The sequence below is a fragment of the Barbus barbus genome, assembly GCF_936440315.1.
Source record: "Barbus barbus genome assembly, chromosome: 39".
Classification (NCBI taxonomy): domain Eukaryota; kingdom Metazoa; phylum Chordata; class Actinopteri; order Cypriniformes; family Cyprinidae; genus Barbus; species Barbus barbus.
The window spans coordinates 19027830-19050498 of record NC_136717.1 but is presented as its reverse complement, the minus strand read 5'-3'; the positions used below and the strand labels follow the sequence as shown (position 1 = coordinate 19050498).

The following is a 22669-nucleotide window of genomic DNA, read 5'->3' as shown; positions in this document are numbered from 1 at the left end:
TGGAGACGTTTTTTGTTGCACTGTAGCTTTCGACAACTTTGTATTGACCAGAGGAAGGGAGTTGCCCTCTCAAGGAAGTCTTTATAAACATTTTCCTAAGATAAATTCCACTGATTTATGGAAATAATTATCATGGTATCATAGAGTCATGGTACTCTGAACTAAGGAGAAATACAATAAAAAGATCACATCAAACATCTCAGCAGACATCCCACATTACAAGAACAAACCACACCAGAAAGAATATAAAATAATTAAAAATATTTAAAAAGTTAAAAGGTAGATATTGATAATCTAAAAATAATTAAATATTGCTACCACACATAAAGTATATCAGTCATATCAGTTTGAGAACGATTCCTTCCTTTAAAATAATAACAACAAAAAAAATTGTCTTTAAGATAGGAAAACTGTTTCTAAGAAATACATTTCCAAGATCTTTCAGTGAATTTCATGTTGGAAACTATGTGGTAGTATGTGGACCAAAACAGACTAAAGATTACAGTGTAGATAAGAGTGTTCACGTGCCCCTGGTATGTTTTCCTTCAACAGCAGGAAAGTTAAAAGGTTGATGAAATGTCACTGAGCACATCAACAAAAGTCCACTCGACTGAAGTCTGAAATCTAAAGCCACAACCCTGAACCTCTCCAGACGCTCCTTCACTCTGATCTCTTGTTTTCATTCTCCATCTTTATTCATAACCCTCCACTCATTTTTATTCCTATCCTCACCTACCATCTATTTTATTTTTTTCTGTCATTCTCTCATCTTCCACTCTCTCTTTCTTCCTCTACTCTCACATTCTTCTGTGAGAGGCCAAGAAAGAAACAGACTGTTTGTCCCTGGGTAAGAAGGCAGTCTGCTCATGCACTTATTCTGTCGAGCATTGCATGGATGTCCCACAGGGTCCTTGGATGGGGGCTTTTTATCACACCTGAGTGATGTGGGACAGTCTGGGATGAGTTGTCCTGATGGATAAATCAATGTGGAGCGAATGCTAAACATAATTCTATAGCAATCCATTAATGCTCTCTTCCAACAGGAGTCAAGAGTTCTACTGTATCTTCATTGTGCTGTGACACTGCACCAGGGAATTCAAGATTACGTCTAAATCACGTTCTCCTTGGCATCCCTGTGCCCTTATAGTGTGAATGCGGTCTGAAGTAACCCCCACAGTGATTGAAAAACCCTTGGGCATAAATTGACATACAGAACAAGGACGCACAAAGCAACAGTGCACTAGATGTCATCTGAAGAAAATGTCGCCACCATCATGTATCGGGTCATTGGATCCTGTATAACACTGCCAAGGTGTTTTATGTGGTTGTTTCTTGTTGCTATGCGGTTTTTGAGTGGCTGCAAAAGCCTCTATGATATTCTGGTCGACAGACAGGGGACTGGTCCCTACTTGAGGAAAACCATGGGATTTTTTAGCTGTTTTATCATCTGCCTGGTGAAAAGACATTATATATGTATGTGTGTGTGTGTGTGTGTGTGTGTGTGTGTGTATATATATACATACATACATATATACAGTCTTGGTCAGAATTATTGGCACCCTTGGTAAATATGATCAAAGGCGGCTGTGAAAATTTATCTGCATTATTAATCCTTTTGATTTTTTATTTTAAAAAAATCACAAAAATCTAACCTTTCATTGGATAATAACAATTTAAAATGAGGGGAAATATCATTATGAAATAAATGTTTTTCTCTAATACACATTGGCCATAATTAACGGCACCCTTTTATTCAATACTTTTTGAAAATTCCATCTGCCAGTTTAATAGCTCTAAATTGTCCTCCTATAAAGCCTGATGAGGTTAGAGAACACCTGACAAGAGATCAGAGACCATTTCTTCATCCAGAATCACTCCAGACCCTTTAGATTCACAGCTCCATGACGGTGCTTCTTCTCTTCAGTTCACCTCACTCATTTTCTACAGGGTTTAGGTCAGAGGTTTGTTTCAGGATTATTGTCCGTTTTGAAGATCAAAACATGGCCCATTATAAGATTTCACTTATTGTCACTTATTGATTTTTTTTATCTGCTGGTATTTGATAGAATCCATGATGTCATGTGTCTAAACAATATTTCCAGGACCTCCAGCAGAAATATAGGCCCACAACATCAAAACTACAGCAGTATATTTCATTGTACACATGGGGTACTTTTTTATCCTTGTGTTCACCAAACCCATCTTGAGTGTTTGCTGCTAAAAATCTAATTTTTTTGTTTCATCTGACCATAGAAGCCAGTCTCATTTGAAGTTCCAGTCATGTCTGATAACTGAATATGCTGGAGTTTGTTTTTGGAAACCCTCCCAAACAACATGTGGTGATTCTGCAATTCTTCAGCTGTGGTCCTTGGAGAGTCTTTAGCCACTCAAACTCTCCTCCTCGCCGTGCATTAGGACGATATAGACACACGTCCTCTTCCAGGCAGTTTTGTATCATTTTATGTTGATTAGAAATTCTTAATTATTGCCCTGATGGTGGAAATGGGAATTTTAACTGCTCTATCTCTTTTCTTAAAGCCACTTCACTAATTTGTGAAGCTCAATTATCTTTTGCTGCACATCAGAAATGTATTCTTTGGTTTTTCTCATTGTGATGGATGATTAAGGGAATTTGGGCTTTGTTTTCCCTCCTATTTATATTTCTGTGAAACAGGAAGCAATGGCTGGATAATTTCATGTTCATAATCCCCCTGGAGTGCTCAAAATTGTGAATATGAATGGAAATATACTTCAGAGATATTTTACTCATAAGAATTTTTAGGGGTATCAATAATTGTCCAACGTGTATTTGAGAAAAACATTTATTTCATAATGAGATTTTTCCCCATTTTCAATTGTATATATATATATATATATACGTATATATAAAATGATACATATATAAAATATATACATATATAACATTAAATTTAGCCTGAATGGGGCATGGTTATGATCAAGATAACAGTCAATTAGCCAACTTGGATATTGCTAGTAATAATACTATTGATGATTGCATTAGCAAACACCACAAATTAAATATTAGATTTATGTATCTACATGAACCCTATTTGATGTCCGGTGCTGCCTTAATTAACTGCATTACCATAGTAGCAACTTTCAAGCTTCTAATACACAGCACGCTCTGACCTCTCAGTGTGCAGGGTGATCTTCGAGGGTTCAACATTAGGGTTTTCCCACTCCATCTGAGGACAATGCATGAAGTAGCAGAGCGTGTAGAGGGCCTCCGGTTCCCAGTGCACAGTGCCGGTGCGGTTCTGGTGTACAGGCGTTCCATTGCTGGGGTTCTTGATGTGCAGAGGCTGAAGGTGATGCATGGCACGGGACACCAGGTCACCTACAGGGGGCAGTAAAGACATGCTGTTGAATGTATGAGAATGTACTTTTACAAAGACCCCCCTCAAGACTGTGGCTTTGCATCAAATAAAGCTTTTAACCAATCTTTGACATAAAACTAGAGGCCTCATTATTCACCGCATGCACAAAGAGACTCAGACAGTGGAACATTTGACAGGGAGACATTCATTACAACAGGAAATGACAGCTACAGGATAACAACCTTTTCCCTTTCTCACCGAAATCTGGTAAAGGGGATACAGAAGATATTGCTCATCTTATAGAAAGGAAACTTGTCAAAATGTCACAATATTTCTATTAAACCTTAAACTGACAAGAGCTAAAATTTCAACAAGAACAGAAGAACCTGAAAATATGCAGCTCTTCTCTGAATTCAGCACATCTAAACTCTGCAGCAGACACTCATGAAGTTAAAAGTGACTAAAAGTGCTTGAAAAGGCTCTAATCCAGCGGAAGAGATTTTGGGTCTCACACACGTTTTCCAAAAAAATCACTATCCATCAAAATTTTCTCATACATTTTGGCTAAAAATAGATAATAAAAATAAATAAATAATAATACTGGTAGACAGAAACATGGAATATGTTAAGATTTATATATATATATATATATATATATATATACATATTTATTAAAAACATTTATATACACACACAGAGAATATTATAAACAAACATAACTAGTATATTTAACTAAAATAAACAGATTTAAAAATATATATAATAAGACAAGTAACAAAATTATGCACCTATTGTGCATTTGGCAGATGTCTGTGTTTCTACATGTGAATACTTGTAAAAAATTATTCGTCGGTGAGACTTATTATATATTCACACATACACACAAATTATTAACTTTAAAGATAAAATGATTAGCTTGGATGAATCACTGAGCCTTTCTCGCAAAACAAAGGAAAATTTAATTGTTTTTTTTCGGAAATCTCAGCAGTTAGAAACAGAACAACAACATCACACACACACACACACACACACACACACACACTGCAATTACAGAGAATGTGTGCAGAAGGAAGTCTGTACACTCTGTTTTAAACCTTAACTTGTGTCTGTACTGCTTTCTTAATTTTTTTGGATGAAGCACTAAGGCAGCAGCTGGTGAATATCACTCGCCATCAGACAAACACAAACATTCCACTTCGCCTCTCTCTTAAGCGTGCACACACACATACACACACCCCTCCTTACAAACAGCTACACTGACGGTGCTACTCTATAATGGCCTTGTGAATTATCCAAAGGAAAGCCTTATCAAGAGCAAATCTACTCTCTTTCCAAGTACACTCCTCATTCAATTTTTATAGAGGAGAGCTGGTTTAAAGAAGGCAATCAGGCACAGGTTTCTAATAGTCCCTAAGAGCTTGTTTTTTTTTAAAGAATTTAAATGTTTGAAAGCAGAGTTTGGAGTTAGCAAGCCTTACATAATATAGACTATATATATATATATATATTTTTTTTTTTTTGAGTAAGATGCAACTGCTTAAAACCATGATAAGCAGGCATGTTCGACTGCTCATGAACAGAAGTACACATTTCTTCACCTGTCCAGATGGTCTGAAACACGTCTTTCAAGCTCTGCCAAGCACCATTCATCTGAAGCTAGCCTTAGCTTGATTGTCCCAGTGTGTGTGTGTGTGTGTGAGGTGGGAGAAAAGCGGCAGCGACTATCAGTGGCTGAGCTGCTGTTGTTATTCAGCACCGATCCGTGCAAAAAGGGAACAACTCTCTCAGCAAGAATGCAAAAGGATTTGATTCCAGTGTGACCACTGTCCACCCTGGGAGTTACTGTTAACATTGTACATTTGTCCTGAACCAGTTTCTTTTTCACCTTTTGCTGCTTTTAGGTGAAATGTCACTGACTACAAATAAGAGACGAAAACAGCCAGGACAGAATTCAAATCTTAAAAACACTACATCATTGTGTTGACCTAATAAAAAGTAACTAATTATGTTACATCAACACGTTTTATGGGGAATAACATGTTAGATGTTCAACAGGGGGCCTGGTGTGGTGCTGCAGGGGGTCTGCTGTTTGAAAGCAATTAAACCTTTGTTAAAAATTTAGATAATAAAAATGATTGGACCCCATCGGCCCTTGCTCCTCAAATACCGATGGTTTGGCTCAGCTGAAATGTGACCTGTGAATCAACTCTGTAGCTCACGGGTGTGTGAGGAGCACAGCTGCAGGCCAGAGGAGTGGCAAGACCTCTGCATAGCAGTCATACTCACCACTGCTGACCTTTCTGAAGCACACAACATACGGCATCAGCAGAAAATATGACTGCTCTGTCAAAATACTAAGAATCAGTTGACCAGTGGCTTTGGAACTGGTGTCACTTCCATCACAATTAAATGGGGAAGTCGTGGCCTAATGGTTAGAGAGTCGGACTCGTAATCGAAAGATTGCGGGTTCGAGTCCCCGGCCGGCAGGAATTGTAGGTGGGGGGAGTGAATGTCCAGCGCTCTCTCCACCCTCAATACCACGACTGAGGTGCCCTTGAGCAAGGCACCGAACCCCCAACTGCTCCCCGGGCGCTGCAGCATGGCTGCCCACTGCTCCGGGTGTGTGTTCACGGTGTGTGTGTGTGTGTGTGTGTGTGCATTTGTTCACTACTCACTGCTGTGTGTGTGCACTTGGATGGGTTAAACGCAGAGCACCAATTTCGAGTATGGGTCACCATACTTGACAATACGTCACGACTTTACAAAAAATCTAATCATCAGAGCTGCACTGACCAACAGAATAGAGAGGAAAATGACTCTGATTCAGTTCTTCTCTCTTGTATACCATCTATATATGTTAGGATTAGTGTAATTATGGTAGGCAAATACAAAAATGAAAACCAAACAAAAACATTTTTGTTATCTGAAATTAAAAATAAAAACCAATTTAATTGAAAAAAATTGAGAATTAATCTAACACACATTTTAATAACTCCAGAATCAAATTGGCCACAAATTCCCTTTAGGAAGCTAAAGGGAAACCACTTTTGTTATTTGAAATAAAAATTGAAGAGTAAACTAAAACGTATTTGAGTTCAAAAGAAATTAAAACAAAGATGGCCACAAATCATTTTTAGTTCGTTTTTTAAAGATTTATTTATTTATTTACTTTTTATTTTATAATCTGCCTCCATTAAACATACAAATGCAACAAATCTGCTCTCTCATATAAGGTCTATATACGTGAGAATGAGTGTAATTAACTAAAACAGATTTGATTCCAAAAAATATTCAAATGAAATAAAGACACAAACCAATTTTAGTAAAAAAAAAATAATAATAATTATATATGCCTCCATTAAGCATACAAATCTTCTCTTGCATACGGTCTCTATACATTAGAATTATTATAATTATGGTTAACAAAAACTAAAATCAAAACAAAATTAATAAACTTAGATAAAGACAAAAACACAAAAAAAAAACGACAACTAACAACGATAGAGTGAAAAGTAAAACTAAATGAAAAAGACAAACTGAAAGGAAAAAAAGAGAGAAAAACTTTGGCAAACTAGCAATGCCTTGGCAACAGCCCACAACACTGTAGTTTTTGCACAGGCAAGTACCACTCAAAATGTCTTTATAAAACCTAAATATCTAGCTGACACTATTATAATCGACACACGACATGCTCCAAAACACCAGCTGATAAATGGCAAAGATGGCCCACACATCCATGTTAGTTAGACACCTCATCCTCCTGGAAGGTACATTCTCTTTACCACAATACAACAGAGGCTCCTGTTTTTTCAATCCAAGCCTTTCGGGTGTGATTCAACTTTGAAATTGCTCCAATTATAGATCCACAAATTCCCCTTTACTCCCATCTTCGCTTGCTACAGAGAAACAGGCAGCCTAAATGATAGATCCTCTACATGGCCTTTTCTAGTCTAATTGCTCTTTGGCGGCTGGTGTAGTTTGGAGGGTCTCAGAAGAGGGGAGAGAGCGGAGGCTTTCTCACATCTTTATACTTTGCGGTAATTATTCTCCGGTCGTTCCCAAAAGGCCTCTCAGGCACACCTGCATTAATCATGAAGAATGACTTGAAGGAACTCTGGAGTGAATGCTGGAGTAGGAGGTGTAATTATGAGGAACCGATCACGCCCCCGTCGAATATGATGCTGGAGAGATGCCCCGCGAGCCCATCCACTCTGCCAAGTGCAATATTGAGGCATAACACTCAACTTTTTTATTTCTTGCTGTATAGTTTTGCATAATATTGAAAGAGGGAATCTTTGAAGGTAAGTGAAGATGTTCTACTACCTCTTATCTAACGCAGGTTTCTTGGAGAAGAAGAAAATTAAGAATTATCTTTACTAATTTACACGGAATCAAAATTAAACGCATTTATAGTGAAATTCAGTTTTTGGCTGAAGTCACCGGCCACCGTGTTTCGCGATCTAATCGTTTCATGTTAACTGAAACACATTATTTTTTACTACGGACAAGAAATCATCAGTGAAAGTGACCTTCAATTATTTGAATCTTAAGTAGGACGCAATCTAATAATGATGAACCACAACCTGAAGCTTCAAAGACATGCCAAAGGACACAGTCAAAGCTGAAAGACTGAATGTGTCCCCTTCTTTTCTTTCCTGTCCTTTCAGTGTCAAAGAAGCACAGCCCCTTTGAAGTGTATCTCAGAAGTGTGCACTGATGGCATTTACAGAGCCAGGCAATCTCCTCAACCTTACTCAGACACTTTACAGACAACTCGCCAAGGCCTTATGGACAAATACAGACAGGAGTGAATATTTTTTAGCCTAGAAGAGTTTAAATAATTAAAAGTAGTATGTTTTTAAACGTCCTACACACAAGTTATTCACTGAAAATTGAGCTAGTGAAAGAATGAATCATTCATTTTGACTTGAATTCATTTTGTTCTTGAGTCTGAGTTCGACTCAGTGATTGTGTCAGTTAACAGCTCACTGGAGAGGCAAGGTTATGACTAAAAATAGTGCATGAGTCATATAGAGTACTTTTATTGTGATCTTTTGTGTTTTTGGAGCTTTGCAGCAGGCATAGTCACTATGACGTAGTCACACTGTACTAGAATTGTTATCGCTAACTAAAACTATTAAAAATGGTTTTCGGTAACTAAAATAAAGCTAAAACAAAATAAAATATAAAGATCAGACAAAAAAATGTTACTGAAAATACCCAACAACTTAAGAGTTATAATAGAAATGTTGCTTTTTGCAACATAAAGCTGAATAGAAATGTAGAAAAAAGAAAAAAAAACACATAACAGAACTGAAACGTTAATAAATATATTAAATATTATAAAGTATTATTGCACAATTGAAGAGTATAATAAATAATACTAAAAATAAGTAATCCTAAAATAGCACTGCCCTGTATGGAGAGTGATTTCTCTCTCTCTCTCGCAGAATAAAGAAAAAAAGTCATACAAATTTGAAATGACATAAGGGTACGGAATTAAAGACTGAATTTATATTTTGGGTGAACTATAAGTAGAGAAATTACACAGGGAGAAAAAGCAATAAATGTTGATGATTTTAATCAAATTTCTCTGTTTTTAGTCTCATTTGTTTTTGTTTATCAGTAAAAATGCTGTCTTTCACCATCAGTGATTCTGATTTTGACTCAAGGTCAAAGCCAGCATGGCCTACTCATCAGCGAGGCAATCTGTAAGAGATCAAGGCCGGTGAATCACTGGTTATGCCTGACTAGTCAGCAAATGTGTCACTGAAATAGGTGCCTTCATTTAAAAGTCATACACATACACAAACAAAATTATGCAGTGTGTTTGCGTATGCATATGCTCTCTGGAGGCTGTCATACTGAATCCTCCAGAGAATGATGATTGCCTCATCCACCTTATGCGGCTGTGTGGACCGGAATTATAAAGGCAAACTATCACTGCGGGCCATGATTCATCTAGCTGAGGACTTGACGCCATTAACAATGGCGACTCACAATATCCATCACCCAGAGGCCAGAAGCACAGAGTGTCTCATCTATGGGTACATTTACAACATGACATCCATTACAAATAACCACCTCTGGGAAGCCATAACTACACCCTCTTAGTGCAGTTACTATATACTAATGACACTCATAAAACAGCTCTAGTCTTGTAATTTAATTTGACAAACTGTTTGTGTCATTCTTCTTGAATATGCACAGGGACAATGCAACTGTGAATGCAATATTGCTTTTGTACAACAATTCAATAAACAAAAGTTAATATTAAGTAAATTATAGTTTAAACTATCGAATAGTTTAAACTCCACCAATGGAAATATTTCAGGCCCATTGTGTATTGTTAAAGGATTGTTTTGTGTCTGAATAAAACTGTTTTTGACTGAATCGTTTAAGTAAATGGTTCAATTACTAATTTATAAAGATGGTCATTTATTTCCATTCCTGGATTAATCGGCACTCTTGAACGAATCAGTTGAGTGAATAAATCACTGACTCACTAATAAATACAGTCACCACTTGTCGCCACCTACTGGCAAATCAATGTAATTTGCAGAAAGAGTCACTAAAAAAATCCCCACCACTAATACACAGACTAACAGACTGTCTGGAAGGCACAAACACAGACAAACGGAGTGATACAAACAGTAAAAAAAAATCCCAGTTGCACTACATATGAAATTCGAGGACCGGAATGAACTGTTGTATAATCCTTAATTAATCACATATATTACCACAGTAACTACAGAGTATAACACTGAACTTGGGATTCAAGTCAATTTATCCTGAAGCAACCCTAAACCCTGATTCCAGCTGCCAGGGGTGTTTCTTTCTAAGCTTTTTTCATGTTTTATGCATATATACCGGTCCTACAGGGAAACCTTTGCAGTGGCTCCCAAGGAGCCAGAGTAGGATTAGTGAGTGGCAGGCTGGCTTACCTTTATGCCCCCAAATCTCATTTTATGATGAAATATCTTGAGATGTCAGATATAAGACAACTCATCTCATAAAACTGATCTCTGGGGGTGACATGGGGAATATAATGCAAGACATGTGCATTCAGCAGCGCTCTTGAGTCCTGGGAAATGAGACTGAAGTAGTAAGACGAACTGGGTCTGAGGATGCTTATTCGCAAAGTTTATATAATAAACCTCTGAGGCTCTCAGGAGAGTTCTTAATTTACACACTATTATTAAATGCTAAAATGATGTGATAGCTATTTTACATAATGGTTCTGGAAGTGTGCAAATTCATGAGGATTTGTTTAAACATAAAATATCTTCTTTTGTGTTACACAGAAGAAATAAAGTCATATGGATTTGGAAAAATATGATGGTGAGACAATAATTAAAAAATAATTAAAAACAGTTAACCCAAAAATTTAAATTTGCAGGAAATTTACTCTCCAGTGAATGGGTGCCGTCAAAATGAGTGTCCAAAAAGCTGATAAAACATCACAATAATCCATAAGTAATCCACACAACTATCAGTTACTGCCTTGTGAAGTGAAAAGCTGTTTGTAAGAAACAAATCCATCATTAAGGCATTCTTAACTTACAGCTTCTGGCCAAAGTATCAAAGTACCAGAGTTCATAATCCATAAAAATGCAGTAAAAAAGTTTATCCCCTCATATTTGTTTAGAACAGACTGTTTTCACTTGTAAACATTGCTTAATCTGTGAATATTTCTCTCCTGATTCAGAAAAGACAACTTTTTAACGTTTGTAATAGAGGACTCTTTTTTGCCAGTTAAAATGTCTTGATATATTTATTACAAACATGCAGATTTTCGCTTCACAAAATGCTAACTGATGAACTGAAGTCATCTAAATTACTTGTGGTGATTATTGTGGTGTTTTGTATCAGCTGTTTGGAATCTTATTCTGACGGCACCCATTCACTGCAGAGGATCTTAGGCAAGTCCTAGCTGGATGCCGAAGGAAATTTCTGCACTAGAGATTGTCTCCACAAACGTTACAAATAGAGGTGTCTCAGTATTAACTACCAATGTGAAAGCAGCAGGAAATAGTGCCAGAGCCTTTATAATTACTCCCTCTCAGTATAATTACCGGGTTTTCCTTTGACCGTGAAATAAAGGCACCTTGCTATGCAATCTGCTGCACAGCTCGTGAGATATTTTTCCATCGAGGCAACACAAGACTTTTGCTTCGTTTAAATTTTGAAGGCTCTCACCTCATTTTCTGGAAGGGAGCACAGCTCAAGTGCACATTCATATGATCAATATTCAAACATATGGTAAATGCATATTTCATACTGTACTGTATGTTGTCATAAAAATTCATGCATAAAACTCAAGCATGTGATTTCCCTGCTGACACATGCTGATCCAATGACAACCTTGCCTGTCAAAGCTGCTGTGACTTAACTGTTCAAATATAATCTTGTGACTGCATAATAGATATCTTTGGACCAATGTATAAAAATTATTAACACAATGTCTTGGCTGATTAGGATAAAAACAAGGAAAAGGTTTTCACTCATAACTTTATTGAGTCAAAGCTTCGGACATGTTTTAGCATTAGAATTTTAAATTATGTGTGTATTTCAAAAGTGTTAAGCAACCCAACATATTAATTTCACTATTACAAGCAATTACACTAAATTAGCAGCTGTTCTATGTGCTAATGCTGATGTATGCTATGTTAATTATGCTACAATTATGTGCCATATTGGCGGAGTTTGCAGTTATCTAGTGCAACATGAGCGTTGTCAAACTTTAACTGTCAGGAGGCTTACATTAAACCTGACAGCGATGGAATAATGCACTTGAATCATCTGCATGTCACGTACAATGCTCTGTATAAGGTGCAGGCTAATAAGGTGAACTAATTAGAATCAATTCATCCAGCTATTGTTAAATTACAATGCGATTATTGCAAGGTGACTTCTGCACATTGGGTTTTTTCACAGTTTGCTCTTTGGTGTTTAGGGCTGAATACTTCAGCTTGTAAAAAGGATGAGACATTTATTTCTGTCTTACGATCTGTTTTCTACACCAAAGCATCAAGTAGGCATCTTCTCTTTGTGCTGGTCGATCATTTAGATTACAAACAAAAATGCTTGAACAAGGATTAAGTAAAGTTCAGAGCATGTACCCTTTAGAAAGCTCCAGAAAGCTTTCAGACAGATGATCAACTTGGCAGGAGCTGTGCACGCCTAAAAGTACATGTACGTTTGTGTATGCGAGTGTGTGTTTAGCAAATAGCTGTGTTTTTGTACCACAGTCTGCTTTCAAGGAGTCAGAGGGCAAACTGTGTATCTCAGCAGGTTGAAATAAGTGGTGAAGAAATGATAGATTAAAAGGACATGGTGCCCTAAAAACAGAGAAAGTAATTGAGAAAAATGTCTGAGCATTTGCAAATTTCTACACTGAGTTTTTCTAAACTTTGCTTAACTTAACTTATTAAGCAGTCCAAAGATCAAGTGGTGTGTCTTCTGTAAAAACTGGAGCTGTAATTTTTTTTCCTTCATTTCTCACAAAAGAGGTGAAGAGCTTAAATCACATTGAAGTTAAGGAGAGCTATTTAAAAAAAAAAAATGACTTTGAACTTTCCACAATAAGTTTAATTACCACATCAGTGATCATTCTTTATTTTAGAGAACTTTAAGGGAAAGTATGACTTAAAAAAAAAAAATCTAATCAAAAGTGACAGTAAAGACATGTTACAAAATAACACTTTCTATTCACAATCTTGAAGAAAATGTATCACAGATTGCACTAAAATATTAAACAGCACAACTGTTTTAAAATAGTTTCTTGAGTATCAAATCAGCACATTAGACTAATTTTTAATTTTGATAAGTTTTATTTGATTCCATGTAGTCAAATGTGCCCCTAATTGAATAATCACCCCCTCTTTTTACTTCAAATTTTCTCTGTTCTTTAATTTTTCACTTCTAAATGACTTAAAATTACTCTACACTGTAAATTAGTGTGGTTAATTTACACTACACTGGCAGACGCCAGCCAACGCTGAAAATCACCAGTTTACAGTACGTCACATCTTAGATATTCTACGACCGCAAAAATAAGAGCAACAGATGCTGACAGGGGTAACACATGATACAAAACCCAGTAAACGTGTCTGTTGGTGCAGTGTGAATTAGCCTTAGCTCTCTAAACATTTAACAGCTGCTCTGATACTGAAGTGGCACTTGGTGTTTTTCCCGGGTGGCTCAGGCCCATCAGGAAACATCACAGAGGATGGGGAAAAAGGGCTTGATTGGACCATCTTCATTTACAGGCAAAATGGAGATGATTTCACTTCTCTCGCAGACACTGGACATCCTTTTCATCAATACTGCTGGTGACATTTAAGTGTTAGCTAGAAAAAATCTTCAGCTATATATAATAGCTATAATTTAGAAACCAAGAACTAGGAGAAGAAAAACCGTTAGCTTACAAACTTGACATGCAATGTCATTTCCATGATGACAAGTCAGTAGGTGCGTTTCCATTACCCTTCAATTTGCAGCAATTAAAATTGCGAATTGAAAATACGCCTAATAGAAACGCGTCAGTTTTCGCATTTACAGGTCACATGGTTGATCTAAAATGTCATATGATCATTCTTCAATGTACTATAACCTCCAAGAAACACTTCATACGTGGTCGCTCTCGAATATAAGGGGTTTTCCCTGCCATTAATGCTTAGATAATTTACACTGCACATATGTGGTGCAGTGCAGTTCTGATACGGCCACTGCACTGAAGCTGACTGCGACCAGTCTAGTCAATGCTTGTGTTTATTCCAGCCACACCACGCATGTTTCTGAAGCGGCTCTCTGCGCTGCTTCTGTAAAGATACACGCTTACGCCTCCTTTAAATAAATATATCCAAAATCTGTCAAATCCCACCTAAATCTGTTGCCATGACTTATCGCGAGAGGCGAAAGGTTATGTTTTAGTCACATAACATTGGTTAATGGAAACGCTGTCATTTCAAAATACTTTTTTATCGACATTTATAAAATATCGCTAAAGTTTTGCGCAAATCTGTAATGGAAACGCGCCTAGTCACAACCAACTTTTAATTGGTTAATTTTAAGCTCACATCTTAAACCAGTGGAATCTTTGTTTTAATTACACAGAATGAAAAATATTATGGATAAAAAGTAAGTCCCTAGTCTACTGACAAATGTGCAGGTCTATAATTAAAATTATAGCCATCCAGTTCTTTGTTTTAGAACATTGTGTTAATATTCGATTTCGACTTAATAAAGCTGCTTCAGTTATCCCACCCCACCATAAGCAGTGATGGGTTTTCTCTTTGCCTTGTCAAGATTGTGGCTTGATTAATATCCCTTAATTGCTAATTTCCTATGCATAATCTAAAGGCCTCTGGTAAATGAAACTAATAAATTTAGCATGCTTCATTTTGCTTCAACCCAACTATTGAAAGCAAAAGTTTATTCTGGACTTTTTAAGCTCCAGAAAAACATGTATTGGACATTCTCCAAAGATATCTCAAGGTTTGAATAATTAAATATATAAAATAAATAAAGCTGGGAATTATTTAGTAAACCAATGAAAAAGCTCAGTGCAGGCCAAACTCTTCAGGGGATTCTTGGAGTGAGTGGAGAGACAGATGTCTGAATTACAGCCATATTATAAAGGGAGCTTCTTCTCATAGTTTTTGTGTGCTAGAATATAAACAGAAAATGATTCTGAGTATTTTTTGAGAGAAATAAATAGGGTAAAATACCATGGATGATTTTTGCCAGGGGGCTTGATGGTGAAGGTGAACTCTAGAGACATTTACTATAAAAAGTATGTGCTTGTTTACTTAGATTGTCACTGGTACACTAGTGATTACTATGAAAAAAGCATTTCTTTCTATATATGTATATAGCAGCCTTCAGCAGACTGGAGTTTGTAATGGGTGGGCCTCATTGTTAACTGCCCACAGTGTATCATATTTCCTAGTAAATTTGCCTAACGGATGCTTTTAACATCAGCGGTGTATGTGGTTTTACACTGAGAGATGCTGGGATGCTCATAAAAATGCTGGTCACTCACTTACAAGTACTGTTTTGCATTACACCCCACTGACAGTTATAGGTCTGTGATAAGGACACCGTGAGATAATTATATTTCACATAGCCAAAACTGAGATGATTCAACAGGAAAATGAATATGCATGGGAACTTTTCATCAACCAAAAAAGCTATTGCATAATCCAGGCTTTTATATTTCGTTACACAGTGTGAAAATGATCCATAATTAGTTAACGGTCAATTAGGTGGCTTTTGAAGGGTTTGCAATCAATATATAAATGCCTATTGTGCTTTGTGTACACAAGGCTGGAAAGGAGGAAAAAGACAATTACATCTGATTATTATGCCTCATCTGTTGGCACAACAGCTAATATTCTGCATGGTTACATCACCAATGCTGCATTATGACAGCAACCTCACATCTGTGCTAATACTTAATAGATGCAATAACACAAATACCCTGCAGCTTCCTAAATAATCGACCTAAAATGCTGTGCCTGTCTAGGTCGATTTAGCATTCAATATAAACGAGTATTCAACACTATTTAAAAAAAAGAGACCATGTACAAAAAATACTGTAATATAAATTATATAAAGTTAAATTTATTTTAAATATGACCACAAATAAATTATATATAATATTATTTATTATATATATATATGGGTCACTGACATGGCACCTAAATTTTCTGTCCGATTGCATTTTCTAAGTTAAAAATAAGTTTAAATGCATAAAAAAGATGCCATATATATGAAGGGCCTCTCCCATTTATGAACTCACTTTAACTTTTCAAAAAACATTAGTTATTTGCAATTTTTCTGTTATTCAAAGTATCAAAATATCATGTGGTTTGACTGTCTGGCCATAACTTAGTTTTGAAATTACCCTAAATTTATTCAGATTAATTTTTTGCACTATTTGGCATAATTTCCAAAGTGTTTTGTAATACTGTATAAAATTGCAAAGCATTTGTATTTATATTTCCGTCATAATATACAAACAAACTTTGTCCGATGATTTCCATTTTATGAAATATCATTTGGCGCAACCATCAAGAAACTACCATTTTGAGACTTTTATGTTGAAATATATTCAAAGATAAGACTTTGTATCATATACCAATTTGCCAGGGACCCATGGAAGCATCAAGCAGGTTTGTGAGTCTCTTTCAAATTTGGAAAAAAATTATCTTTTTAACGGCTGGTATGTAGTTACCACATTTGGATATCATGTGGTATGACCTCAATTATAATTTTCATAGTGACCTTTTGTGGGAAGCTAGCTTGTTTTGTTTAGGTGACCAATTCTGTGCTTGTAAATTTTGATTGAATTTGAAAATATCATGTGGTGCGACCACTGCAAAGTGTATTCCATTATAGATATATGTCCCAGATTGGTAGTTTTTTTGCTTTTATATTCAATTGATGGTTTATTTACATAGAATACTTTATTTTAGTATAATTTGGAATATATTTTTATGCAATTTGGTTCATTTCATACTGTTTATGTTTAATCTTTGTACAATATGAGAAAAAAATGCAAAAAAATAATAAAAAAATAGATATAATTCAGAGCATGTAATTTTAGTTTGGTAATTATGCATTTATTAGTAATTTATTATTTATTTATTAATAACTATTTTAATATATTCTACCAGATTATACTGCCAAGCAAAGTAAAATAAACGCTCACCATATAGGCAGCATGTTAATTCTGACCCTGCAGTGTAGCACAAACTACAGAAGTAATTTTCTACTTTAAGAAAGATGTTCATGTTGTCATCTCAGAACCTGAGCCAGCAAACTCCCCCTACTCTAAATTGACCTTTTGCAAAGACCCACCCCCCTTACTTACTGTTACTACGTCCGACAAACCATGGCACTTTTATGCCACACATCATGTTCTCACGCATGTATTGAAAAATACATCACGGTGCAAAGAGGACACTAACAGACAAGACAGAGCTGGTTACTTTTAGTATGAAACAAAGCCTCAGTGGCTATAAGGACAAAAGTGTTGGGACACTCCCTTCTTTAGAACAGAAAAAGGCACTAACAAAACGGTGGCAACAATGACGGAAACATAATTCATGTATTTAAAAACTGTATTTCCATCTCTGTTGCAACAGTTTGGATGTGTTTAAAATGACAGTACCCTTATGTACAAGTCATTGGTGTTTGGTGATGAGTTTTTTGGCTCAAGATCTGCATATAAAGTCACACGAGAGGAGTTCAGCTGGGATCAGGACTTGACTTTCTGCAGACCAGAAAGCCAAGAAAGTTCCACACAGACTTAATCAATCATTTATTTTAGAAGCGTGCCTTATACACAGAGGCACTGTCATGTTAGAATAGAAAAGGGTCCTGTCCAAACTGTTGCTACAAAATTAGAAGCACACAATTCCCTAGAATATCATTATATGCTTAAACATTAAGATTTGTACTCATAGTTTATATATATATATATATATATATATATATATATTTGTGTGTGTGTGTGTGTATACACACACACACACACATATATATATATTCATTTTAATTATGACCAAGAAATGTTCTTGGTTTTTGTGTTTTACCCAATCAAAATTAAATTAATAAACAAAGCAAGCAATAGCCTGGTTGCAGCGCTTGCTCTATTTTTTCACATTGCTTAAGTCTGTTTCCCAGCAGAATGCAATGTTGATTAGAGTGACAGAAGGGTCACTGGCTCTCTGTAATTTACTCAAGTCCCTCTGCACACATCAAATTTCCCCTCCTCAGTGGGGTCACATGTATTCATTTGGCAGACACACTTGAGGAGACATAATCAGTGTGGATGATGGTGTTCTCTTTTGCATCTTGACTTATTGGGTGTTGTTTGTGTTCGCTATGATTAGGAAATAACAGTGGCTGCAGTCATGCAGTACGGACAGGCTCTGAAACTCACTGCCACACACAAGTCTAACCACCATCACCAAGACAAATACACAAAGAGATGTTATTCAGGCTGACGACCGTCCAGTGGACACTACAGGGAGACACACCCCGCTCAGTTAGGGTAGGGCCTTCCAGCTGCTGACCGCTGGCTTCATACACCCACACAAGAGACTAAAAATAGCTAATTCAGTGGATCATCCAGATGTTAAATAGCTCAGGGACCTGACACAGAATGGACCCCAAACCAGGGTCGTTTCTAAATTTCACAGGGCTCAGGAGAAATATGTTTGACTCATTGACTCAACGTTTACTTTTAGCAGATTAAATGTATTAAAAATTTACACTCATTCTCTTCTCAGAAAAACAGACCAAAAACACTGATGACTCATCCTGCACTACACAGATTTCCGTCCAATCAAATGCTCTCTAGAACGAGAATGTCCCTCCCCCTAATACAACCTGCTCATTTTGAGTAACCAACATGTAGAAATAGTTGCTAATAAACCTTAGTATAAAGTACAAAACATTTTTCCTGAGTATTTATAGTACCCTTTAAAGGTTTTGGGGTCAGTATGATTTTTTTTTTATTATTAATAGTTAGTCCAAAAGTGACAAAGACATGTCCCATTTCAAATGAATGCAGTATTTTCATTCACTATAGAATCAGAGGTAATCACAGTATCACAGTTTCTACAAAAATATTACCAGTAGCACAACTATTTTAAACACTGATAATCATAAGAACCATTATTAATAATTGAGCACCAAATCAGCATATTCTAATGAGTTCTGAGGATTATGTGACACTGAAAACTGGAGTAAAGGCTGCTGAAAATTTAGCTTTGCCATCATCACAGAAATAAATCACATTTTAAAATGTTAAAATAGAAAAGAGTTATTTTAAATTGTAATAATATTTCACAATATTCCTGTTTTCACTGCATTTTTGATAAAATAAATGCAGCCTTGAATATAAAAGATTTATTTTAAAAAACATTTAAAAAATCTTACCGATCCCTAAACTTTTGAATGGTAGTGCATAAAAACATGAAATTTCGTAATTAAAATAATAAAAAAGATCAAATACTGTATGTCCACCTACAACCAACTAGCAAGTAGCAAATCGTGGCTAAAACATACCTAAAACTTCCTCGTCCCAAACTTCCTGTTTCAATAAAAACCACACCAACACACATTTCTTGGCATGAGAACTTACTGAGCTCTGCGATGCTCCCCACGCGGGTCGCCAGGAGGGACTGTTCAATGGTGCGGAGTTCCGCCTGGCTATAGGCATGGCCCTCTCCAGTTTTCCCTGCTCGCTGCTGGTCACGGTGCAGGTTCAGACTGTCCGGCAGGCTCAATACACCTGTGGGCCAAAGATCAAATATAAATAAACATGTGAATGAGCCAAAACCAGACAAAAAAACATCTGCAATGGGACCAAGAGACTTTGAGAGCTAAGTGTTATGACATTATCATTGTTTGAGAGGCAAATCAAACATCCCCCGAAGCAATTAAAACTGCTGTTTTTGTGTTGGACCTTTTTCAAATTGCAACAAGCCACACACCCACAGGTGAGTTCAGCAGCATGTATTGGCTAGAGCCCTGGTCGTCTAATGTTCATTCAATAACCCTAATCAAATTACTTCACAGCGCTGCAGCCAAGGCTTTTGTTTGAACGGGAGAATAGGCAACGACAGATGGGATATTGAGCTCAGCCACAGGTGAATAAAGACGGACAAGCAGCTATCTGTCTGAGATAAAGGTTTCACACGTTGGGACTATATTGTGGTTCTGAACTGGCATTAATTAACGGGTGATATCTGTAACAATTTGTCTTTCAGACATCCCTAGCCATTTGCTTTGTAGCGTGTCAGTCTACAGTACATTTAAACAATATTGCTTTGGTGATATTGCTTTTATACAACAGATCAATAAATTAGTTAATATTGAGTAACTTAGATTTCAGACACAGTATTGTAAATTATGACGTCTAAATTTGCTCTGCCACAGCAGAAGTAGTGGTGTTCTTGAATTAATATTTTAATAATTCACTCATTTAAGAAAGAAATGTTTCATTTCTGAATGTATCCGTGTTTATGAATGAATTAGTTGATTCAGTGACTCACTCATAAAGGTAGTCATCTAATTAGTTCCTGGATGAATAAGTGTTTTTAATGAACTGGTTGAGAAAACAATTCAACGACTCATTCATAAAGATCACCATTTGTTCTGTTCTTGAATGAATCAGTGTGTGGTGAATGAATTAGTTGTGTAAATGATTCAATGACTCAACCATAAAGACAGTTATCTAATTTACTCCTTATGGAGTAGTGTTATTGACTTGCTCATAAAGACCATGACTTGCTTCATTCCAGAATTAATAAGTATGTTGAACTGAGTCAGTTCAGTTGTGTAAATGATTCATAAAAGCAGCTCTATTATTTAATCCTGAATGCATCAGTGCTTCTAAATGAATCACTTATAAAGGCAGTCCCATAAATGGTTTTGAATGAATCTGTTTGAATGAATCAGCTGAGTAAATTATTCCGATGACTTGTTCATAAAGACAGACAATTGTCGCCAACTACTGATGCAAAAAGTGAAAATTTTTTGTACTGTATCTCACCACTCTTGGAACGTAACTCAGCCAATTAAATTTGAGGACCACAACTAACTAATGTATAAAAATAGATACACAAAAACAGTGTTAGAACTAACATGTTACATAATCTGATTTCAAAAGAGTTGGCTTCTTTTACTGAAACACACAGTAACCTAATGCACATGTATTACTTTGATTAAACCTTAATGATAATGAATACTAATAACATTACCAGTTTTAAACAAAAAGCACAATATTTAAACAAGATGCTTCTAACAGTAACATTCTCCAACACTGCACAAAAACAAGCAACAGCCTATCAGGAAGCTATTTTAAGCAGGCTATACTCTTGACTTTCATCTAAGGGGATTTGTGTTGTCAGTCTCCCAAAGGTGGGTAAATATCCTGTATCCTGTTGTATATTGAATGACGCCGTTAGCGCAAGACAACACAGGGAAAGAAACACAGAAACTCATGAAGATTTCATAACACCATGATTAAAATGACCTGGCACGGCGAGTTCTGGCTGCTGCGAATCTCTTTGTGGTTAGTGAGTTAATGCATTATGGAGGATGTGCAATATTCACCAGATGGGAGACAAGCTGAATGCTTTGTCAAGAGGCACAATGTTGTTCATGGATGACATGATGCTTTTAAGGAATTTTGAAGGGAGTTCAAGCGAGGGAATGCTTTGTTTTGGGTGATTGTCTCGTCTGATGAAGTTTTAACACGAGTGCCGCAACACAGAGTGAGGGGTAAATGTTTGCATGTGTGCAGCCACTAATGAAACCTCGGGGCATTGCACAAGCCAGCACAGTTACAGTAGCTGCAGTATTTTGCTGAAGATTTTAGTACAGTTGAGTGAGAGGTGAGAGATGATGATGTAGTCCAAAAAAAGGATCCCGCAGGAAGTTACAAGGGATTGCTTGAGCCGTTTTTGACTAACAAAATCCTGACAGCTGTGGCTGCCATAACTTTCCCATTAAAATATGGTAACAATGTTACATGCATTATGGGATGGTACTTATGTAACTTTACAGTATAAAACTGAATGACATAGGAGCACTAAAATATAATATACCAACCTAACTGAGCTTTTAAAATAGTTTTTACTGTAAAATGTTCTGATAATAAACAGGCGGTACAACTGACAAACTAAAACACTAACATGTATTTTAAAATATAATCTAAACCATTTTGATTTTATTTCCCTTATGTTTATGCCATAATAAGGTAAATCTCACAGATTTTACTTCAAAACAAATAAAAATTTGTATATAACAATTTTTTTTACTTTTTTGTAAAAATATATAAAATCAAATATAATATAAATTAAAATTATAAAATGTTTAGTTTATATGGTAAGGTGAATTAGAGTTGTCAGATATTAACTGTAATAACGTAGTAAAAATTCCAATCAAAGGAGTGGGAATAGGGGAGTTAAAAATATATATATAAAAATTTATTTTCTCTGGATATTTTCATGTTATCTTCTATGTCTTTTTGTGTCTGAGTGTTCAAATCAGAGCATGTCCAACAATCTGTTTTTCTCAGACAACAAACACAAAGAAACACACACCCAGTTGGAAAAACATGGAGTTCATGCGAGCCATCACCCTGTGATAAATCCCAGAATGCCACGGGAAGAGAAATGGACAGTTTTTGATCGCTAGAAATCTTGGGCCAAAAATATGCACTCCAGTGGGAAGGAAAAAAAAAACAGGCCTCAATATTTTATGACCCCTCTGCCCAATCAACATTCTCTGCTCTTGAAACTCTTCAC

At 36.2% G+C, this 22669-nt stretch overlaps 1 protein-coding gene across 1 annotated transcript in view; it reads right to left on the bottom strand.

Annotated features, from left to right (window-relative positions):
* The window catches only part of LOC306858406 (ankyrin repeat and BTB/POZ domain-containing protein 3-A), a 134641-nt gene that overhangs the window by 21274 nt on the left and 90698 nt on the right, over positions 1-22669 (bottom strand). The window contains exons 2-3 of the mRNA XM_079398936.1: positions 19498-19647; positions 3151-3358 (exon numbers count right to left, since the gene is read on the bottom strand). Coding sequence (XP_079255062.1) covers positions 3151-3358; positions 19498-19647 — 358 coding nt within the window. The remainder of the gene's footprint in view (positions 1-3150; positions 3359-19497; positions 19648-22669) is intronic.